Consider the following 20,037-nt stretch of genomic DNA (forward strand, 5'->3'; position numbering starts at 1 on the left):
CTCGCTACGTTCTTCATCACTACTGTGAACACCATCGGAGCCGTGGTCAGTCGAAGCAGCATCGCTCTGAACTGCCAAACTTGTTGTTCAAGACAAATCTTAGATATTTTCTTGAAAGAGGGTGGGTGGATAGGGATGTGGAAGTACGCGTCCTGCAAGTCCAAGGATACCATCCAGTCGCGCCGGTCTCAAGGCTCCCAGAACAGAATGAGGCGTCTCCATCGTGAATTTTATCTTTCCACGAAAAGATTGAGCCTGCTTAACATCTAGAAACTGACGCCAAACCTGACGACTGCTTTGGTACTAGGAAGATTCTGTTGTAGAAAACCTGGCGACCGCAGGCCGGTCCGCGACTTGTTCCACCGCTTTTTCCTGCGATCATCTGTTGAAGGATGAATCGAACAAGACTTTCTTCTTTTTTTTCTCCTTGGTAGGATGGAGAAAGGTCTCTGGGAGTCGTAGAAAGAGGAGGAAGATCTAAAAAGGGGATCTTGTACCCTGCTCCAACGATCTTGAGGGACCAAGAGTCCGTGTCTCTCTCTCTCCACGCTTCCCGCAAAATACTTCAGTCTGGCTCCGGACTGGTGTCTGAAAGGACATGCTTTTCAACAATTGGAAGGCTTTGGTTTAAAAGAAGCTCTTCCTCGTGAAACCCTCCCTCTGAGGAGCTGCTCTCGAGGGGGGAGCCCCACGAAAGGGCTTTACTTTCTTCGGTGGACGAACTGCAGCCGAAGATGTTGAAGGTCCCCGGCCGACCGTCTTGTAGACTGGGCCAAAAGATCCTGAGTAGCCTTCTCTTGGTAGGCTGTTTTCGTCAGGTCCTTTACCAAAGTCTGGGGGAAAGAGATGGTTCGAAAGAGGCGAAACAACAAGTCCAGCCTTTCTGAGCTGGCGTCACTGACCGAGCTGTGAAGTTGCACAGCAAAGCTCTCTTTTTAACAAAGCTGTCCCAAAGTGAGATACTAGCTCTTCCGAACCATCCCTGACGGCTTTGTCCATACATGCTAACACGCTGGACAGCTCCCCCCCAGACTAAGAGATTCTGGGCTTCTCGCTTGTAAAAATCCAGAACTCCAAACACCAATCAAGGAAGTTGAAGACTTCCAGCGTCCTAACGCAGACCTTTCAGATGATGGTCTGTCTCCGACGCGGTCCAAGTTACCTTGGCAGAGGGTAAAAAGTGACCTCCTCTGTAAGTCTACAAGGCTGGAGAAATATCCTTGAGCCGACGAAGGGATACGAACTCCCACTTCGTCCTTGTCTTATATACCAAATGCCTCCTTTACCACTAAGTCCAGTAGGAGGCAAGGCGAAGGTCGTCTTGCCTTGGTCTCTCCTTCTTATCATCCAGTCCTGGAGCTTCTTGAAAGCACGTTTCGTCGATAGAGAAGTCTTCATCTCTACGAACGGGGATCCGATTTTCCCCGTTTCGATGAAGAAAACTGTGAAGGAGGAGACTTGGGAGCTGCGGGCTGAAATTTGTCCTCAAAAGAAGAACGCAAGAGTCTGACTAGGACTTGTAATCCGAGGTAGAAGGGGCTGTAGCAGGTTCATCTTCACCTCCCGATTCAGCCGAACTACCCAGTTTCTCCTTCTTCTCTCAAAGGAAGAGGAGAACGTCTGTCAGGCGAAGGCGTCCTATTGGCGGTCTTAGCAAGATCAAAGGACCCCACATTCCTTGCAAGCTGCAGCCTTATCACTGCTGTCTCTTTCTGACGGCTTACTGCTCGCTGATGGAAGAGCGTCCTGAGGCGGACGAGCGTCTTCCGCGGCAGTCCCACCTACCCGAGAAGCGTCTTTACCTCTCTTCGCTGGCATACGTGCCTGAGCGCGTAACAAAAGAGTCGTGGGGTAAGAATTCTTGTTCAGAATCCCGAAAGCGTCTTGAAAGGAGGCCTGGACGTCCTGGCGAACTTCCTGCCAAGCGTCCTGTCTAGCGTCCTGGAGAGCGGCCTGCCGATCGTCCTGTGTAGCGTCCTGGCGAGCGTCCTGACGAAACGTCCTGCCTAGCGTCCTGCCAAGCGTCCTGAACGAACGTCCTGCCGAGCGTCCTGACGAACGTCCTGCCTAGCGTCCTGCCAAGCGTCCTGACGAACGTCCTGCCGAGCGTCCTGACGAACGTCCTGCCTAGCGCGAGCGTCCGACAAGCATCTTGCCGAACGTCCTGCCAGCGACCTCCTCTTTACAGGCAGTCTAAGGTCCTTCCTCCGCTAGGCTCGACTGCTGCTGGGCAAGTCCTCTGAGCCATAAGCGAGGATAGCTGGTCCTGAAGGGACAAAAGAATGTTCTTCGTTGGAGAAGAATGAGACGAGGAAGCAGGACTGGTCCTGTGAGAAGACGAGGGCGAGGGGACGCTCCTTCCTTCTCAAGGGAACAGCTACCTGTTTCTCAGGTGTACGCGTCCTGTGCGCGCAACCTAGCGTCCTCATCGGAGGAGATCCTACCTCTCTTCTGAGGAGGAAAGACATCATAAGCGTCTTCCGACGAAAGCGGCGAAAGAGGACGTGAAGCGTCCTCCGCAAGAAAACGTCCTCTTTAACGGACGAGAGTCTCTTCGAGCGCTCCACCCCTTGCGCTGGGGAGGACGCTTCGGAGGACGAAAAGCAATCCTTCAAGACGCCGTGCTCGTGCACGGTCTTGGCAGCCTGGGTCTTTGCTACTGGTCTGCCGAAGGGACGCCAGATCGGTGGGAAGCCCCCGTAACCCTCTTGTGGCTTTCGACAATACCTCCTCCCTGGGTCTTGGGAGTCTGATAGAGGTCTAGGCCTAGAAGCATTATGGGGCCGATCTGACGCCCCCTCCACAACACTGGGGGCACGATCACACACTTGCACCGAGCCAGTTTCCAAGGCTTTCACTTTGGTCTCCAGAGTGCGAAGGGACTCCAAAATCATAGAGAGAGCATCCGCTCCTCCCGACACAGAATCAGAGCCCGAAGGCAACACAGGTTTAGGGGTTGTAAACACTACAGGTGTTAGTGCAGGAGAAACGTTAGTCTTACCTTTGAAGAACTCCTTGAGGAAGACCTCCTGATCTATGCGCTCCAATTAAGCGATAGGACTCATATGCTCTCCATTCACATCAGTCAATCTCTCACATTCCTTGCACGATGATCAATCAAACAATGAAGGCCCCCTACAACTCATACATACTGTGTGGGGGTCTACCGATGCTTTCGGTAGCCTCACCTTACAATCAGCACTCATACCACTTGATCCAGACATATCTTATAGAGAAAAGTCAATCCAAAATCAAAAAACGGTCCACTATCGCGCATGCCAATTCAACAATCCAATTCAATACCAACAAAATCAATCAGATACTAGAAACGAGTCAAATTCCAAAAAATCCTGAGCAGAGGTCTGTAAACAGATGTTTACCGACCGGCGACAGAAAAAATATGAATAGAAAATGGGAATGGTTCCTGATATCCGCTCCCAGCGGCGGAATGGGCTACTACCACCTGGCCGCCCACTGCGTGTGCCGCGAGTTTTGAAATTTCTGTCGGACGTCAGAAAATACAGCTATATATATATCTGACAGGTAAGTTTCATGAACAAATGATGCAATCAATATATATATGAAAATGAAAAAGAATACTGCGCTTGCGATTTCACTTCATACAAATAAAAAGGGGAAGGATCAATTCCCGGTAAATAGCGGAAACATTGATCCCAGTAAACAATGCAATCTCAATAAAATATGAAAATGAAAAGAACTGCACTTGCGATTTCAACTTCATTCAAATAAAAAGGGGAAAAAGATCAATTTCCGGGTAAGCTCGGAAACTGATCCAAAATGAGTATTGCTACAATCAAAATAAATATATGAAAATGAAAAAGAATACTGTACTTGCGATTCCACTTCCATACAGAATAAGTTTCCGTGCCGAGCGCATTCGCTCGGCAACGAGCATACAGGTCAAAAAAATATAAATGAAAAGAGCACTTACTTACGATTTTCATCTACACATTTCCAACCAAAATATACGCTCGGAGCGAGCGCTCTCCCGCCCTCGGCACCGAGCATACACAATACGAGGATCATTTCGTGGAAAATGAATTCCCCGCACTTACGCCCTTCAGTCCCGGCACTCGGGTAATCGGAGGGCGTGGTGAAACCAAGATCCTTTAATTCACAATTGAATTCAATGGAAATAAATATGAAATGATTGTACTTACAATTCAGTTTCACTAGATAAATAGAAAAAGAAAAACACAACCATGCGAAAGCAACGACGATAAAGCGGGCAGAGAGCGATGATACACGTCCACACGCCAGCAGGCCGAAAGCAAAAGTGATTTGTTTACCTACCAGTCGCGCGCGCGCGCGCGCCTGTCGGACAAGCAGTTAACTACCGAACCCCTTGTTCGAAAGCTTACGACCTATCCAGCTGCCGCTAGTACCTTCCTATTGTAAAAGGACCAAAGGTTTGTATGCCGTGTCGGAACAAATTTCCCTTTCTTGCAAACTATGTGAGTGTCTACCGAAAATTTCGGTAGTTACACGTCATATATTCTTCGAAATTTTCGAAGCCAAATTCATTAAAAAGTTAATAAAAGCGTATGCCGAACCAAAGACCCAATACTTCCCTGCAAAAGACAGCCCAGAAGATCGATGGCGATGAAAAACGAAAATCAAGTCAGGAGGTAGCAACAACATATGTTGACACTACCGCGACAGAGAAAATCTGGTTCTAGAACGGGAACGGTTCCTATTCCTGCCACCCAGCGGCAGGGGGGTAGATCACCTGACCTACCTGCAGCGTGTGCCGCGAAATTCGAATTTCTGTCGGACGTCAGGATACATAAGCTAAGTATATATCTGCCGGGGAAGTTGCATGTACAAAATATAATAATACAGCCAATCTTTGCTTATTAGCTATTTCCTGTACCAAAACTATAGTACATAAAAACAGAGAAAGGTGGTAGACCACTCCAATAACTCACTTTAAATTAATTGGAAGTTTACAGCCAGTAATGGGGTCCTTTTCACTGTCAGCCTAGAAATAGATTAACAAAATATATCAAGACAAGGTTATTATACAAAAATAGAAAAAAATCATTATCTAACAGAGATTCATTAGCACGATGTATTATACATACTGGCTTAAGATATAGACATTAGTTCAAAATAATATCACTCTTACCTTTGAAGGCACCTTGCTACTCCCTTGATTATTTCTGCATTGACTATCCTTTTCCTTATCTTGGTCTTCAATTTTCTTGTTACTTTTCTCACAAGGACTACAACTGGTTTTATCATCAAGGGTACTTTTACCTTTCTCTTTGTCTTCAGGACTCTTTTGTTCATCTTGGGGCTCTGGACATTTCTTTATACCCTTTGAATCAGGACTTCTTTTCTTATCTTGAGACTCTGGGCCTCTTCCATTTTGAGATTCAAGGCTTCTCTCCTTACTTCTGGACTCAGGACTACCCTTTCTACTCCCTGATTCAGGGCTTTTTCTAACCTTGTCCTCATTTGGGATTTCTTTCTTGTCTTCTAATGTTATGCTAACACTGTCCTGTACCTTTTCTTTGTGAAGTGAATCCTCCACATCTACCTCCATTTTCTCAACAATGTCACAACTAGTAACTTCCGTTTGATTACCTGCAACTTCTTCAGTAGCTAGTTCTGTTACTGTGTCTACCTTTATTGTATTTACTTTACTTGGCTCTCCTGTTTCTTCAACAACCTCCTCCTTGCCTTTGAGTACTGAACAAACACAAACACTACCCTTTGATGTTTCTGTGAGAAGTGACTCAATTTTGTCATTTGTCTCCATTTTCTCTAAAATGTCACCACCCTGAACTTCTTTAATTTCTTTGACTGAAATTTTCGTGACATCACTTCTTATGGTACCTAACTTTGCTTTGTTTGTTTCACTTAACTCCTCCTTTATTCCCTGATTCCCAGAAACTTCAACCTCTTGAGCCTCAACATTGTCGTTTTTAATCATTTTTTCTGTACATTCTAAGTCTGTAACCTCTTGAGCCTGAACATTGTCATCTTTAATCATTTTTACTGTACTACATTGTAAGTCTGTAACCTCTTGAGCCTGAACATTGTTATCTTTAATTATTTTTTCTGTACTTTGTAAGTCTGTGACCTCTTGAACCTCCACATTGTCATCTACATTTTATCCTGTACTTTGATAAGTCTATGCTTGACTGAACAGTTCATCTTTAATTATTTTTTCTGTACTTTGTAAGTCTATAACTGCTTGAGCCTGAACAGTGTCATCTTTAATTATTTTTTCTGTACTTTGTAAGTCTATAACTGCTTGAGCCTGAACAGTGTCATCTTTAATTATTTTTTCTGTACTTTGTAAGTCTGTAACCTCTTGAGCCTGACTAGTGTCATCTTTAAATATAATTTCTTCCGTATTTTTTAAGTTTGTAAGCTCTTGAGCCTCAAGATTGTCATCTTTAATATTTTTTTCTGTACTTTGTAAGTCGGTTTCCATTTTAACAGATGCACTATGCTCTGAAGTTGAAGTCTTTTTATCTAAAATTTCTTTTATTTCTTTCCTCTGTCTAATAATGCTTGAGGGAATGCTCTGCACAATTTCTGTACTCTGAGACTGTGTTTCTTTACATTCTTTAACTAAAACTTTTGTCTCAGGTGCATTTACACTTTCTTTATCAGCACCCCTTTTAAGTGTTCTCCCACCCCTAGTGGTCTTTGCAGGGGCATCACTCACTTTCTCCATATTTTGCAAAAGTGCTTCTCCATCCATCTCCTTTTTCACTGCAGTAATAACCACTGAAGTCTCATTAATTACTTCACCTGTACTGCATAACTGTTTGTCTTGAACATCACATTCCATCTTCTCTTCTCCAACATCATCTCTTAATATAATTTTGACCTCTGCAGCACTTTCTTCAACTTTGAACCCTGCAGGACTTTCTTCAATCTGGACCTCTGCTGCACTTTCTTCAATTTTGACCCCTGCAGCACTTTCTTCAACCTCAACCTCTGCAGCACTTTTTTCAACTTTGACCTCTGCTGCACTTCCTTCAACCCGGACCTCTACAGCACTTTCTTTAACCTGGACCTCTGCAGCATTTTCTTCATCTACTTCTTCCTTTGGGGCATGGACATCATCTCTTTCTTTTCCACTCTCTTCCCTTCCATCAAGACTACTGCTGACCTTTAATTCTGTCTTGGCCTCTACATCCTTCTTCTCCAAGTCAGTCACATTTTTACTTTCAAATACAGGCTTATTTTCCTTCAATTCTTCATGCTCCTTTTTAGGAGGACTCTTAGTTCCTTTGGGATTATAATCCTCAGTTCCTTTTAACACCTTCAATGAATCAGTCTTTTCTAAATTCTTAGTGGAATCACAAGCAGGAGTCTCTACTGGAGCTGTCTCTACCTTTGCACCCTCCAGCATACTTTCATTGCTATTGCTCTCACTCTTCTGAACTGCTATACCTAGGGACTTTGTCTTTAATCCAACTCTTCCTCTTCCTCTTAATGTTTCTTTGACTTCAGTTGCTGGAGCTTCACTGTTCTTTTCATCCTCTTGAGGCGTGACTTCAACATTTGTTTTTGGAGGTGATAAATTACGACATGAGCCTTCAGTCAATTGGATAACAGGGCTATTCAATATTGTTTCAGTACCAGTATCCTTCACTACCTCCTGCCATTTGCCAGCATCACTGTTTCCTGATTTCTCCTCTACTACTGGTGAGGCAGTTGGTGCAGTTCTTCTGCTTCTCCTTAAGGTGCTCTGCGGTGGTGCAGGCTCAGCTGGTACTGTAACAGGTTCGCTTGGTGCTGTTGCACTTGCTGTGATGTCTTCAGATGGCTTTGGTGTTTGTCCTCTAAGTAATCTTCTTCGTGGCATGGCAGATATGTTACATATGATCTGAAAGCAAAAAAATATATATATAAGCTATACAGGTAATATTGAAAATATAGCATCAAAACCCACTGGTCTTAAAAAACAACACTTGTATGATGCAGTTTATTCAAAGTAAACATAAATTTGCATACTCCAAACTTTGTGACTATCTGATAGCCTAACCACTGTACATGGGAAAAACAATAAGAGCCTTGAGAGCGAACCAGAAAAAATGATATTGTTAAGATACAATAAAGTTTGTTCATACTTACCTGGCAGATATATATATAGCTCTATTCTCTGAAGTCCAACAGAATTTCTAAAACTTACGACACACGTAGTGGGAGTTAGGTGGTTAGTACCCATTCCTGCCGCTGGGAGGCGGGTATCAGGAACCATTCCCATTTTCTATCAGATTTTCTATCCCCACTGTCTCCTGAGGGGAGGTGGGTGGGTACTTTAAATATGTATATCTGCCAGGTAAGTATGAACAAACTTTATTGTATCTAGATGATTGATCTTGGTTCCTTACCTGTTAGCATAGCTGACTTCGTGATTACTGTCACCCAAGTCTGCTTCTGCTTTACTAGAGTTGCCTGCAAGGTAGTGACCTGTGTAGCTGGTGCGCTCTAGATGATCTGTCAACGGGGACGTGACCACAATGTGACTAGACCATGACCATACTTATGAGGGCAACGAAGCAAAACCACCACCTAAACTAGCCTAATAAAATAACTTCCCACATATTAAGGCTAACGGAAGGGAAGTCCGCATTAAGCGGCCGACCCTACAACCAAATAACAATGCAAATATTAAAAACTCACCTACCCTTTTCTATGGGAAAGGATGAGTGCTACTTTTAGAGCCCTGACAGGGCACACGACTCTTTCTGGCTCCTAACCAATTATCTCATCCATACCCTTAATTTCGACGAAAGACTTAGGCCAAGGGTTGGAGGGATTTTCATTTTTCGCCAGGAACGTCATACCCAAAGAACAAACTGCATTATGCCCTTTGAAACCGACGTGTTTACTGATCGCTTGTATTTCGCCAACTCTCTTCGCAGTCGCCAGAGCAGTCAGGAAAATTGTCTTTCTAGTTATGTCTCGAAAAGATGCAGCGTGAAGTGGTTTAAAGCGACCCGACATCAAAAACTTAAGGACCACGTCTAAGTTCCAAGAAGACAACTTAGGGAGAGGCACCTTGGTAGTCTCAAACGATCTCAAGAGATCGTGAAGATCTTTGTTATTAGCTAGGTCCAGTCCTCTATGACGAAAGATTACAGAAAGAACACTTCTGCATCCCTTAATCGTCGGCACTGCTAACTTTAAATCTCGTCTTAGGTAAAGGAGAAAGTCAGCGATCTGGCTCACAGAGGTCGTGGTAGAGGAAACGGCCTTCTTCTTGCACCAGCTCCTAAAAGCTGCCCACTTCGATTGGTACACTGCAATCGATGAAGGCCTCCTTGCGGTGGCGATAGCTTTTGCCTCAGGTTTTGAAAAACCTCTCGCTCTGGCCAACTTCTGGATAGTCTGAACGCAGTCAGACTCAGAGCGGAGAGGTTTTTGTGGTACCTCTCGAAGTGGGGCTGTTTGAGTAGATCTCTCCTCGACGGAAGCATCCTCGGAAAGTCTACTAGGAAGGACATGACCTCTGTGAACCAGTCTGCCGCGGGCCAGAAGGGGGCGATCAACGTTAACCTCGTCCCTTTCGAAGCTGCGAACTTTCGCAGTACTTCTCCCAGTATCCTGAACGGGGGAAAGGCGTAGAGATCCAGACCCGTCAAGCCCCAGAGAAGGGAGTCTATTGCCCCTGCTCCTGGATCTAGAACAGGAGAGCAATAGAGAGGAAGCCTCGTTGTCCTCGACGTCGCAAAGATGTCCACTAGAGGACATCCCCAAAGACTCCACAGCTCCTGGCATACCTCCTGGTGGAGGGTGTGGAATACTGTATATTTTACTATGCAATTGCTGTACGATTCATTTCCATGTATTTAATGAAATCACTTATTGTGAACGCATCTGCATATGTCGTCCTGTATCATGAACCCTGCACATGCGCATGACTATTCTTCTTGCTTCTCTTGGCGCGAGCTGCACGCCCTGCAGAGCCTCTGTACATATTTTACTGCTTGGAATAAACAAATCTACGACTCAGGATATCATTTCTCCCATCCTGCAATCTTTCGTCTTCTAATGCAAGACATCACCACCTATCACCGTGGCGCAGTGACGAGACCATTCAGCATTTTCAAGGAACACCGGAATCAGCATTCAAACCCAGCCGCCATTGCCCCTCGGCCGCCTTTGGATTTTACAGTGCTAGTGCGGTGCTTATGATACGTTCATGCAGTGTTTGTGTAGTCCCAGTGCAGTGTAATGTCAGTGCTTTGATTTTAGTGGGTTGTATTTTTCTTGTGCCTTGCCCCAGCTCTACGGGTACCCTTATTTCCATACCAAGCTACAGAGCCCGAGGCACATCCACCCACGCTTATCATTTGCCATACACTGCCGACTCATTTTTTCAACGGTCGAGTGGTCGCTCCCCACTCCCCACCCGACCGGCCACCCCCCAGGAGCCCACCCAGCCCACTCTCCACCGCCTGCCAGTATTTGCCGCACAGTTGAAGAATTATTTACAGTAACTTTTTAATAAAAACTGTATAAAGTCTTCCTCATCGATCTTCTCTTCCTTTAAACTGCAGTTGACATTGCAGAAAACTTCTCATAATGGCTTCTGCTTCACATCAAGACGAGCCTGGGGATATGCAACACGACCAGGACCTTGAGGACCGCCAGTTGCCTTCATACCCAGCCTCACCAACAGACCGTCGAACCCTTCCAGGTTTTGCAACGCTGGAAACCCCACCTTTGCTCTCACCGCACCATAGTATACCGCCTCCCACAGCTCCAAATACGAAGTTAAGGCTACTCATCAAGTACCTGGAGGAATCTCGACAGGCCGAGTTGGCTGCACGTCGGAGAGAGGAAGAACAACGTCGTTATGAAGAGGAACAACGTTGTCACGAAGAGGATCTACGCCGCCAAGAGGACAACTTAAGAAGAGAGGAGGAAGCTCAACGTTTCACCGTATTGTTGCAGCTACTTAGCGTCAATTCAGCCCAGCAGCAAGCAACACCAGCGGACTCGCAACAACTTCCCACACAATCCTCAGTGCCATCGTCCACCCAGCCACCACCCCCACAGAAAGCCATCGCCCAGACCCCGCCGCCCTTACATCCTGATGCCACATACCAAGTATTCAGGGAATGGCGTAGACGCTGGGATGACTACAGTGTGATGGTGGACTTAGGGATATTACCTACCAAGAAACAGATGATACAGCTTCGTATGTGCCTCAGCCTGGAGACCCAAAGAATACTCGAGCACACGCTCAACATACCACCAGACACGGATCGGAGTGTTGACGAGGTCTTGAATATTCTCAAGGAACACATCAAGAACCTGCGGAATGAAGCTCTACGACGCAGGGACCTGCTCTCCTGCAAGCAGAGGGAAGGGGAAAGCTTCAGCGACTTCTACGTCCGACTGAAGCATGTAGCAGAGGAAATTGACGTCTGTCCTGGCCATTCTGCTGTGTGTGAGGAGACTCAGCTGAAGATGATCATTATCATGGGAGTCAGGGACGAAAAGCTCACTCAGAAACTCATTGCCCTGGACGCTGCAGCTTCATTGGCCACCATGGTTAATGAATGTCGCTCCTATGAGGCCACACGGACAGCCACTACTGCCATACATGCCCCTCCTTCTAAATTGTGTGCCGTCTCCATGTATAAAAAAATCAAAGGACATGGCAACAGGGGTTCTACCTCGCTACCAACCCCTAACAAGGACACTTTATGCCCTTCCTGCACAAGGAAGCACAGCTCAACAGGAAAGTGCCCAGCCAGCGACAGTGTATGTGTAAACTGTGGCTGCAAAGGACACTGGCGCAGGACCCCAAAGTGCCCCGCCAACAAGGCCACATGCAGACACTGCGGCCGAGTGGGCCACTATGACAAGTACTGCCGTCAGCAGATGAATGCCAAGCAGGGCGGCCCGCCCAATGCCACGCTTCTAGCAGCGCCTATAGCTGTCGCAAGGTCGAGACTCCTTCTTCATAAACTGACTCCTCACCATCACCTATATCCATCGCCCTCACCTACAGGGGTGAGACATCGAAGATAATGATGCTGCCTGACACAGGAGCTGATGTATCGGTGATGGGCCCCCAGCACTTGGAACTCCTTCGCATTCCCAGGACTGAGCTACAGCCTCCTGCAACATCAGTGACACTCACAGCAGATGGGTCAAAGATGACACCTGCTTTAGGAATCCTTAAGGCAACCTTGTCCTTGGCCAAACGGTCCTGCCTCGCCACGATTCAAGTCCACGAACGCGTTCAGATGCCACTCCTGTTCTATGCACTTTGCAAGAGTTGGCCATCATCCCGCCAGGCTTTCCGCGGCCCATCCTACAGGTCACCCACGTTAATCGATGCAAGGAGCTAACCCTACATGCTGACACGACCCCTGCTGAGGCCCGAGAGTATTTCTTACAAACATTTCAGGATGTACTCGTGTCAAAGGAAGACCTTAAAGCAGCTCCACTGAGGCCGATGGCCAGCCCTCCCATGAAAATCCACCTTAAGGAAGACGCAGTCCCTTTCGCCATCCACACCCCAAGGCAGATACCCTACGCTTTCCGCGAACCTGTCAAGAATGAATTAGACTCAATGGTACAACAGGGAATCATTAAGCCTTGTGGAGATGAGCAATCGGAATGGTGCCACCCTCTAGTCATCTTCCTAATGCCAAGGGAGTTCGAATCACAGTGGATCTCACGAAGCTGAACGCACAAGTCTCCCGTCCAGCCCACCCTTCGCCCACGCCCTTAGCTGCTGTCCGTACTGTCGACTCCACCGCCAAGTTCTTCACCACCGCGGACGCTCTACACGGCTACTGGCAGATGGAGCTAGCAGAAGAGGACCGGCACCTCAACACTTTCATTACGCCTTATGGACGCTTCCAGCATTGCCGGGGACCTATGGGCTTCGCTGCCACTGGTGATGCCTATTGTTACTGCGGCGACCTAGCTCTCCAAGGCATAAAGAAGTGTGTCAAGGTTGTTGATGACATTCTCATCTTCGACGATGACCTACTGACACACTACCACAGGATCCACGAATTGCTCACCCGCTGCCGCAAAAATGGCATCACTCTCAACAAAGAAAAGTTCACAGTGGCAGAGACCAGAGTGAATTTCTGTGGCTTCACCCTTTCCGAAGAAAGGATTGCTGCTGACCCAGGACAAGTTGCTGCTCTGCAAGACTTCCCTACGCCATCCAACCTGATGGACTTACGTTCCTTCATGGGATTAGTAAACCAGTTGGCAGAGTTTACCCCAGATATTGCCCTGACTGCACAGCCCCTTCGACCACTCATGAGCCCCAAGCGCTCTTTTTTTTGGACACCTGACCATGACCAGGCCTTCAAACGTGTGAAACAAGCACTTTCAAGCCCACCTGTTCTTGCGTCTTTTGACCCAACCCTGCCAACCATTCTCCAGACCGATGCATCTCGTTTACGGGATAGGCTACGCTCTCCTCCAGGACCATGGATCTGGACTTCTCCGAGTAGTCCAGTGTGGATCCCGCTTTCTCGCAGACGCCGAAACAAGGTATGCAACGATTGAACTGGAGATGCTTGCAGTATCTTGGGCCCTCACAAAGTGCTGCCTATACCTCAAAGGACTGCCAACCTTCACCCTGCAAACCGACCATCGCCCATTGGTGCCAGGCCCTTTGAGTCGGTATCGGCGGACTTCTTCCAGGTAGCTGGGAAGTCCTTTCTTGTAGTCGCCGACCGCCTTTCTGGCTGGCCTGTGGTTGTCCCTTGCAAGGGTGACACTACTGCCTCCTCGACCATACGGCACTTCTGCCGCTACTTCAGAGAGGTGGGTGTTCCCTTACGCCTGCGCACCGATGGAGAACCTCAGTTTACCAGCAAAGAATTCGCCGACTTCACAGAACGTTGGAGTGTACACCACATCACCTCGTCACCACATTATCCACAGTCTAATGGACACGCTGAGGCCGCCGTCAAGGCTGTCAAGCACTTGATCCTCAAAACAGCCCCCACAGGAAATATTGACTGCGAGGATTTCGATTGTGGTCTCCTTGAGTTGAGAAACACACCCAACCAGTCTGGTCGCTCTCCTGCCCAGGTACTGTATGGTCACCCTCTCCATACATGTGTGCCTGCCCATCCTCAGTCATTCACAGAAGATTGGCAGGAAAAGGCCCATGACTGTGACCGCCGAGCCGCTACCAGAGCTGCTCAGGTGCAGCGCAACTATGACGCCCACGCCCGCCCCCTGCCCAGGCTTAATGTGGGCCAACATGTCCGTCTCCAGGACCCAACATCCCACCGATGGGACACAGTTGGGATTGTCATGGGTGGTGCAAGATCACGCGAGTACGAGATCCGTCTCCCAAGTGGTCGAGTGTTACGTCGGAACCATCGCTTCCTATATCCACTGCCCAGCCCCAGTCAAGTACCCAACTCTGATCTCCCCGTGGTCCCTAGCCCAGACATGGAAAAATCATCAGTTCCCTCCAAAGCCCCTCGCAGGTCCCCAAGATTGAACAGGCCTACATAATGTACATATCCACATGTAATTTGTTTAGTACGTTCAAAATACCTCTTTGAACGCAAAAGGGGAAGGGGAGGTGTGGAATAATATGTTATTGTTATAATACAATTAAGTTTGTTCATACTTACCTGGCAGATATATATATATAGCTGTATTTTCTGACGTCCGACAGAATTTCAAAACTCGCGGCACACGCAGTGGGCGGCCAGGTGGTAGTACCCATTCCCGCCGCTGGGAGGCGGATATCAGGAACCATTCCCATTTTCTATTCATATTTTATCAATGCCACTGTCTCCTGAGGGGAGGAGGGTGGGCACTCTAATTATATATATCTGCCAGGTAAGTATGAACAAACTTAATTGTATTATAACAATAACATTTTGTTCATGCAACTTACCTGACAGATATATATATAGCTGAATCCCACCTTCGGATGGTGGGAAGAGACAGAATAGGATTTGTAGGAAACTTAAATTAAGTAGATGATGTACACCTTGGTTCCTCACCTATTAGCAAAGTAGACTCTGTGATTACTGTCACTTAAGCCTGCTTCTGCTTAATCAGAGTTGCCAGCCAGGTGGAGACCTGTAGTGCTGGTGCGCTCTGGATGCTCTGTCAACTGGAACGTGACCTCAACGTGACAAGACCATCGAACCATACATATGAGGGCTATGAAGCAACTGACCAGCACCTGACCAACTAAACAAAGACCCCCTGAACACTAAACTAAGAGATGGGAGATCTTCACACAAGACTCACCAAAAACCAAAAACACAACAATTAAAAAGCTAACCTAAAACCTAACTAAGGGATAGGGAAAGAGCTACCTCCAGCCCCCAAGGCTGTGTCTGCAGAAACGTATGGCCCAAGAGAATTACAGTCGTCATAAATCGTTCTCACATCCCTTAGGTAATGTGAGGCGAAAACAGAATTGCTCCTCCAAAAGGTGCCATCAAGAATGTCCTTGATTGACATGTTCTTTTGGAAGGCAAGAGAGGTAGCGACAGCTCTGACTTCGTGAGCTTTCACTCGAAAGAGGCTCAAATCAGTCTTCTGGCAAGATGAATGAGCCTCTTTAATGACGTCCCTCAGGAAGAAAGCCACAGCATTCTTAGATAAAGGTAATTCCGGTCTCTTCACAGAGCACCAGAGATTACCTGAGGGACCTCTTACCTCTTTCGTTCTATGAACATAGAACTTCAGAGCCCTGACAGGGCACAGGACTCTCTCTGGTTCTTGGCCCACCAGACTTGACATACCCTTGATTTCGAAGCTTTTCGGCCAAGGGTTAGACGGGTTTTCATTCTTTGCCAAGAAAGTTGGGCTCAAAGAGCAGACAGCGTTGTCTCCTTTGAAGCCCACTAGATGACTAAAAGCTTGGATTTCACTAACTCTCTTCGCCGTGGAAAAGAGCCTTCCTTGTCAAGTTCCGAAGAGACGCTGCTTGAAGAGGTTCAAACGGACTTGACATTAAAAACCTAAGAACTACGTCAAGGTTCCATGAAGGCGGTCTCGCTTGAGGAATCTTCGAGGTCTCAAAAGATTTCAAGAGATCATGAAGATCCTTGTTGTCAGAAAGGTCCAGGCCTCTGTGCCTTAAAAACCGCCTACAACATGCTCTTGTATCCCTTAATGGTCGGGACTGCTAATTTCTGCACGTTCCTAAGAAAAAGCAGAAAATCGGCTATCTGGTTCACAGAGGTCGTGGAAGAGGAAACTCCCTCCTTTTTACACCATGCCCTGAAGGAAGCCCACTTCGATTGATAGACAGCTCTTGTAGATGCTCGTCTTGCATTTGCGATTGCTCTCGCAGCTGCTTTCGAAAAACCTCTCGCTCTGGCCAACTTTTTCGATAAGTCTGAAAACGCAGTCAGACCAGAGCGGAGAGGTTTTGGTGATACCTTTCGAAGTGAGGCTGTTTGAGTAGATCTTTCCTCCAGGGCAACGTCCTTGGGAAGTCTACAAGGAAAGAACGGACCTCCGTGAACCATTCTCTCGCTGGCCACATCGGGGCGATCAGGGTCAACCTCGTCCCTTCTGAAGCCGCAAACTTCCTCATGACTTCCCCCATGATCTTGTATGGTGGGAAGGCATACAGGTCTAGGCCCGTCCAACTCCATAGCAATGTGTCCACAGCGATTGCTTCTGGATCTAGGACCGGGGAGCAATACAGAGGAAGCCTCTTCGTCCTCGACGTCGCGAATAAGTCGACCAGAGGACGACAACTTCCAAAGATCTTGACACACGTCTTTGTGTAAGATCCATTCCGTCGGCAGGATTTGGTCCTGACGACTGAGAAGGTCCTCCCTGACGTTCTGCACTCCTGCTATGAATCTTGTCAGGATCGTAACCTTCTTTACCTTTGCCCACAGCAGAATCTCCTTCGCTAGGTGAAACAAAGTTTGGGAGTGTGTTCCTCCCTGATTCTTCAAATACGCGAGGGCTGTGGTATTGTCTGAATTGACTTGAACGATTTTGTTCGTCAATCTTTCTTCGAAGAACTGCAGAGACAGGAAGATCGCTGCAAGTTCTTTGACATTGATGTGCCAGACTGCCTGTTCCCCTCTCCAGGAGCCTGACACTTCCTCCCCTCCTAGTGTTGCCCCCCAGCCCGCAATGGAAGCGTCTGAAAACAACACTAGGTCAGGGCTCAGAAGACTTGGGCATAAGCCCTCCTGTAGCTTCTGAGGATCGAGCCACCATCTTAGATGGCTCTTTGTCGACTCTGAGATCCTCAAGATCGCATTGAGATCGTCCTTGGCCTTCCATTCGTCCGCAAGGAAAAACTGGAGAGGCCTGAGGTGCAGTCTTCCCAAGGAAACAAACCTTTCTAGCGAGGAAATGGTGCCCAGCAGACTCATCCATTCCCTTGCCGAGCAAGTTTCTTTCCCCAAGAAGGCTGAGATCTTCTCTAATCCTAGCCGCTGACGTTCCTGGGACGGAAACGCTCGAAAAGCCACTGAATCCATCTGAATCCCCAGATACACGATGGACTGTGTCGGGGTCAGATGCGACTTTTCGAGGTTGACAAGAAGTCCCAGGGACTTCGCTAGGGCTAATGTGAACTGCAGGTCCTTCAGACACTTTTCTCTCGACGACGCTCTGATAAGCCAGTCGTCGAGGTAAAGGGAAACTCTTATCCCTGAAGAGTGTAGCCACCTTGCCACATTCTTCATGACTACGGTGAACACCATTGGAGCCGTGGTCAGGCCGAAACAAAGAGCTCTGAACTGCCACACTTTTTTGCCCAAGACGAATCTTAGGTACTTTCTTGAAAGAGGGTGGATCGGGATGTGAAAGTACGCGTCCTGCAGGTCTAAGGACACCATCCAGTCGCCCGGTCTCAAGGCTCCCAGAACAGAATGAGGCGTCTCCATCGTGAATTTGGTCTTTTCCACAAAAAGATTGAGCCTGCTTACATCTAGGACTGGACGCCAACCCGACGACTGCTTTGGTACTAGGAAAATCCTGTTGTAAAAGCCTGGAGACCCCAGGTCCGCGACTTGCACCACCGCTCTTCGATCATCTGTTTGTAAAAGATCGAACAACACCCGTTTTTTTTCTCCCTGATAAGATGGAGAAAGGTCTCTGGGAGTCGTGGAAAGAGGAGGAAGATCTAAAAAGGGGATCTTGTACCCCTGCTCCATGATCTTGAGGGACCAAGGGTCCGTATCTCTCTCTCTCCATGCTCCCGCAAAGGACTTCAGTCTGGCTCCGACTGGTGTCTGAAGGACATGCGTCTCACTTGGATGGCTTGGGTTTGAAGGAAGCTCTTCCTCTTGCAAGCCCTCTCCCTCGAGGAGCTGCTCTCGAGGGAGGAGCCCCACGAAAGGGTTTAACCTTCTTCGGCGGTCGCACAAAAGACGAAGAAGTGGAAGGAACTGCCGGACGTCTCGAGGACTGGGCTAAGAGGTCCTGCATGCTTTTTCTTGCAAACTGCTTGCCAGGTCCTTAACCAAAGTTCGGGGGAAGAGATGGCTCGTAAGAGGAGAAAAAGAGCAGCTCCGCTTTCTGAGCTGGAGTAAACCGATCTAGCCGTGAAGTTACACAGCAAAGCTCTCTTCTTCAGGAAGGCAGTCCCAAAATGAGAGACAAGCTCCTCTGAACCATCCCTGACAGCCTTGTCCATGCATGATAGCACGCTGGACAGCTCCCCCAGACTGAGAGACTCTGGGCTTTTAGATTGCAGATCTAGAACTCCCAAGCACCAGTCAAGAAGTTGAAGACTTCAAGAGTCCGCAGCAGCCCTTCAAATGATGGTCTGTCTCCAGTAGGGATCCAGGTCACTTTAGCAGTGGATAAAAGGGACCTCCTCTGAGAATCCACCAAGCTGGAGAATTCCCTTGAGCTGAAGAAGGGATTCTCAGACCCACGTCTCCTTTGGTTTCATACCAAATACCTCCTTTACCGCTGAGTCTAAGAGGGAGGAAGGAAGGGCGGAAACGTTGTCTTGCCTTGATCCTTCCTTCGTTCCATCCAGTCTTGGAGTTTCTTGAAGGCCCGCTTAGTGGAGAGCGAAGTCTTCATTTCAACAAACTCCGGGGTCTTACATGTCTTCGAGGATGAAAACTGCGAAGGAGGAGACTTGGGAGCTGCAGGCTGGAACTTGTCCCCGAAGGACGAGCGCAACAGCCGCACAAGAACTTTATAGTCCGAGATTGAAGAGGCAGCAGAAGGTTCCTCTTCAACAGAGTCAGCAGGACTACTCAATTCTCCTTCTTCCCTAATCGGAAGAGGAGGCCGCCTCTCCGGAGAGGGCGTACGTCTATCGGGTCTTGCCTTAATCAAAGACCCCCGATGTTTAATAGTAGAAGCCTTATCTAGGCTGTCTTCTTTGTGGCGTTTACCGCTCGAAGGAGGCAGAGCGTCCTGACGGCGATGAGCGTCCTTAACGACGACCGAGGCCGCCTTACTTCCAAGAGAAGCGTCCTTACGCTTCTTCAACGAAAAGGTAGACTTGTTATCTGTTTTCTCAGGGATACGCGCCTGTGCGCGCAACCCAGCGTCCTGGTGCACGTCGTCTTCTTGCTCGGAGTCCTACGAAGCGTCCTCAAAAGCGTCCTGAGCGCACTCAAAAGCGTCCTGACCGTCCTCTCGAGAATCCCGGCAAGCAGCCTGCCCATGACGTTGAGAGGGAACGAAAGCGTCCTGACGACCCGTCTTCTTAGCGGGCGATTGAGATCGGCGAATCGCCGAAGGAGACGCAATCGGCGAAAGAGACGAACGAGGAGAGGGAGAAGGAGACTGCTTCGTCCTCTTGATGGGCAGCCTAAGGTCCTTCCTCCGCTTAGGCTCGACTGCTGCTGAGCGAGTCCTCTGAGCCATAAGCGTTGATAACTGGTCATGAAGGGACAAAAGAATGTTCTTCGTTGGAGAAGAACGAACAGAGGGAGCAGGGCTGATCCTGCGAGAAGACGAGGGGCGAGGGGACGCCTCCTTCCTTCTCACAGGTACAGCTACCTGCTTTCTCAGGGATACGCGCCTGTGCGCGCAAACCCAGCGTCCTCGTCGGATGAGATTCTACCTCTCTTCTGA

At 48.0% G+C, this 20,037-nt stretch overlaps 2 protein-coding genes across 2 annotated transcripts in view; both read right to left on the reverse strand.

The window, feature by feature from the left end:
• Positions 1-6,134, reverse strand: part of LOC135203204 (uncharacterized) — a 127,423-nt gene extending 121,289 nt beyond the window's left edge. Inside the window, exons 1-2 of the mRNA XM_064232958.1 lie at positions 5,150-6,134; positions 4,950-5,002 (exon numbers count right to left, since the gene is read on the reverse strand). Of these exons, the coding sequence (XP_064089028.1) occupies positions 4,950-5,002; positions 5,150-6,019 (923 nt within the window). The 5' untranslated portion in view covers positions 6,020-6,134. The remainder of the gene's footprint in view (positions 1-4,949; positions 5,003-5,149) is intronic.
• A 26-nt stretch (positions 6,135-6,160) lies between these two features.
• LOC135203213 (titin-like) overlaps positions 6,161-20,037 on the reverse strand; it is a 39,763-nt gene continuing 25,886 nt past the window's right edge. The window contains exon 2 of the mRNA XM_064232970.1: positions 6,161-7,873. Within this exon, the coding sequence (XP_064089040.1) occupies positions 6,161-7,852 (1,692 nt within the window). The 5' untranslated portion in view covers positions 7,853-7,873. The remainder of the gene's footprint in view (positions 7,874-20,037) is intronic.

The sequence above is a fragment of the Macrobrachium nipponense genome, chromosome 24 (genome assembly GCF_015104395.2).
Source record: "Macrobrachium nipponense isolate FS-2020 chromosome 24, ASM1510439v2, whole genome shotgun sequence".
Taxonomy (NCBI): domain Eukaryota; kingdom Metazoa; phylum Arthropoda; class Malacostraca; order Decapoda; family Palaemonidae; genus Macrobrachium; species Macrobrachium nipponense.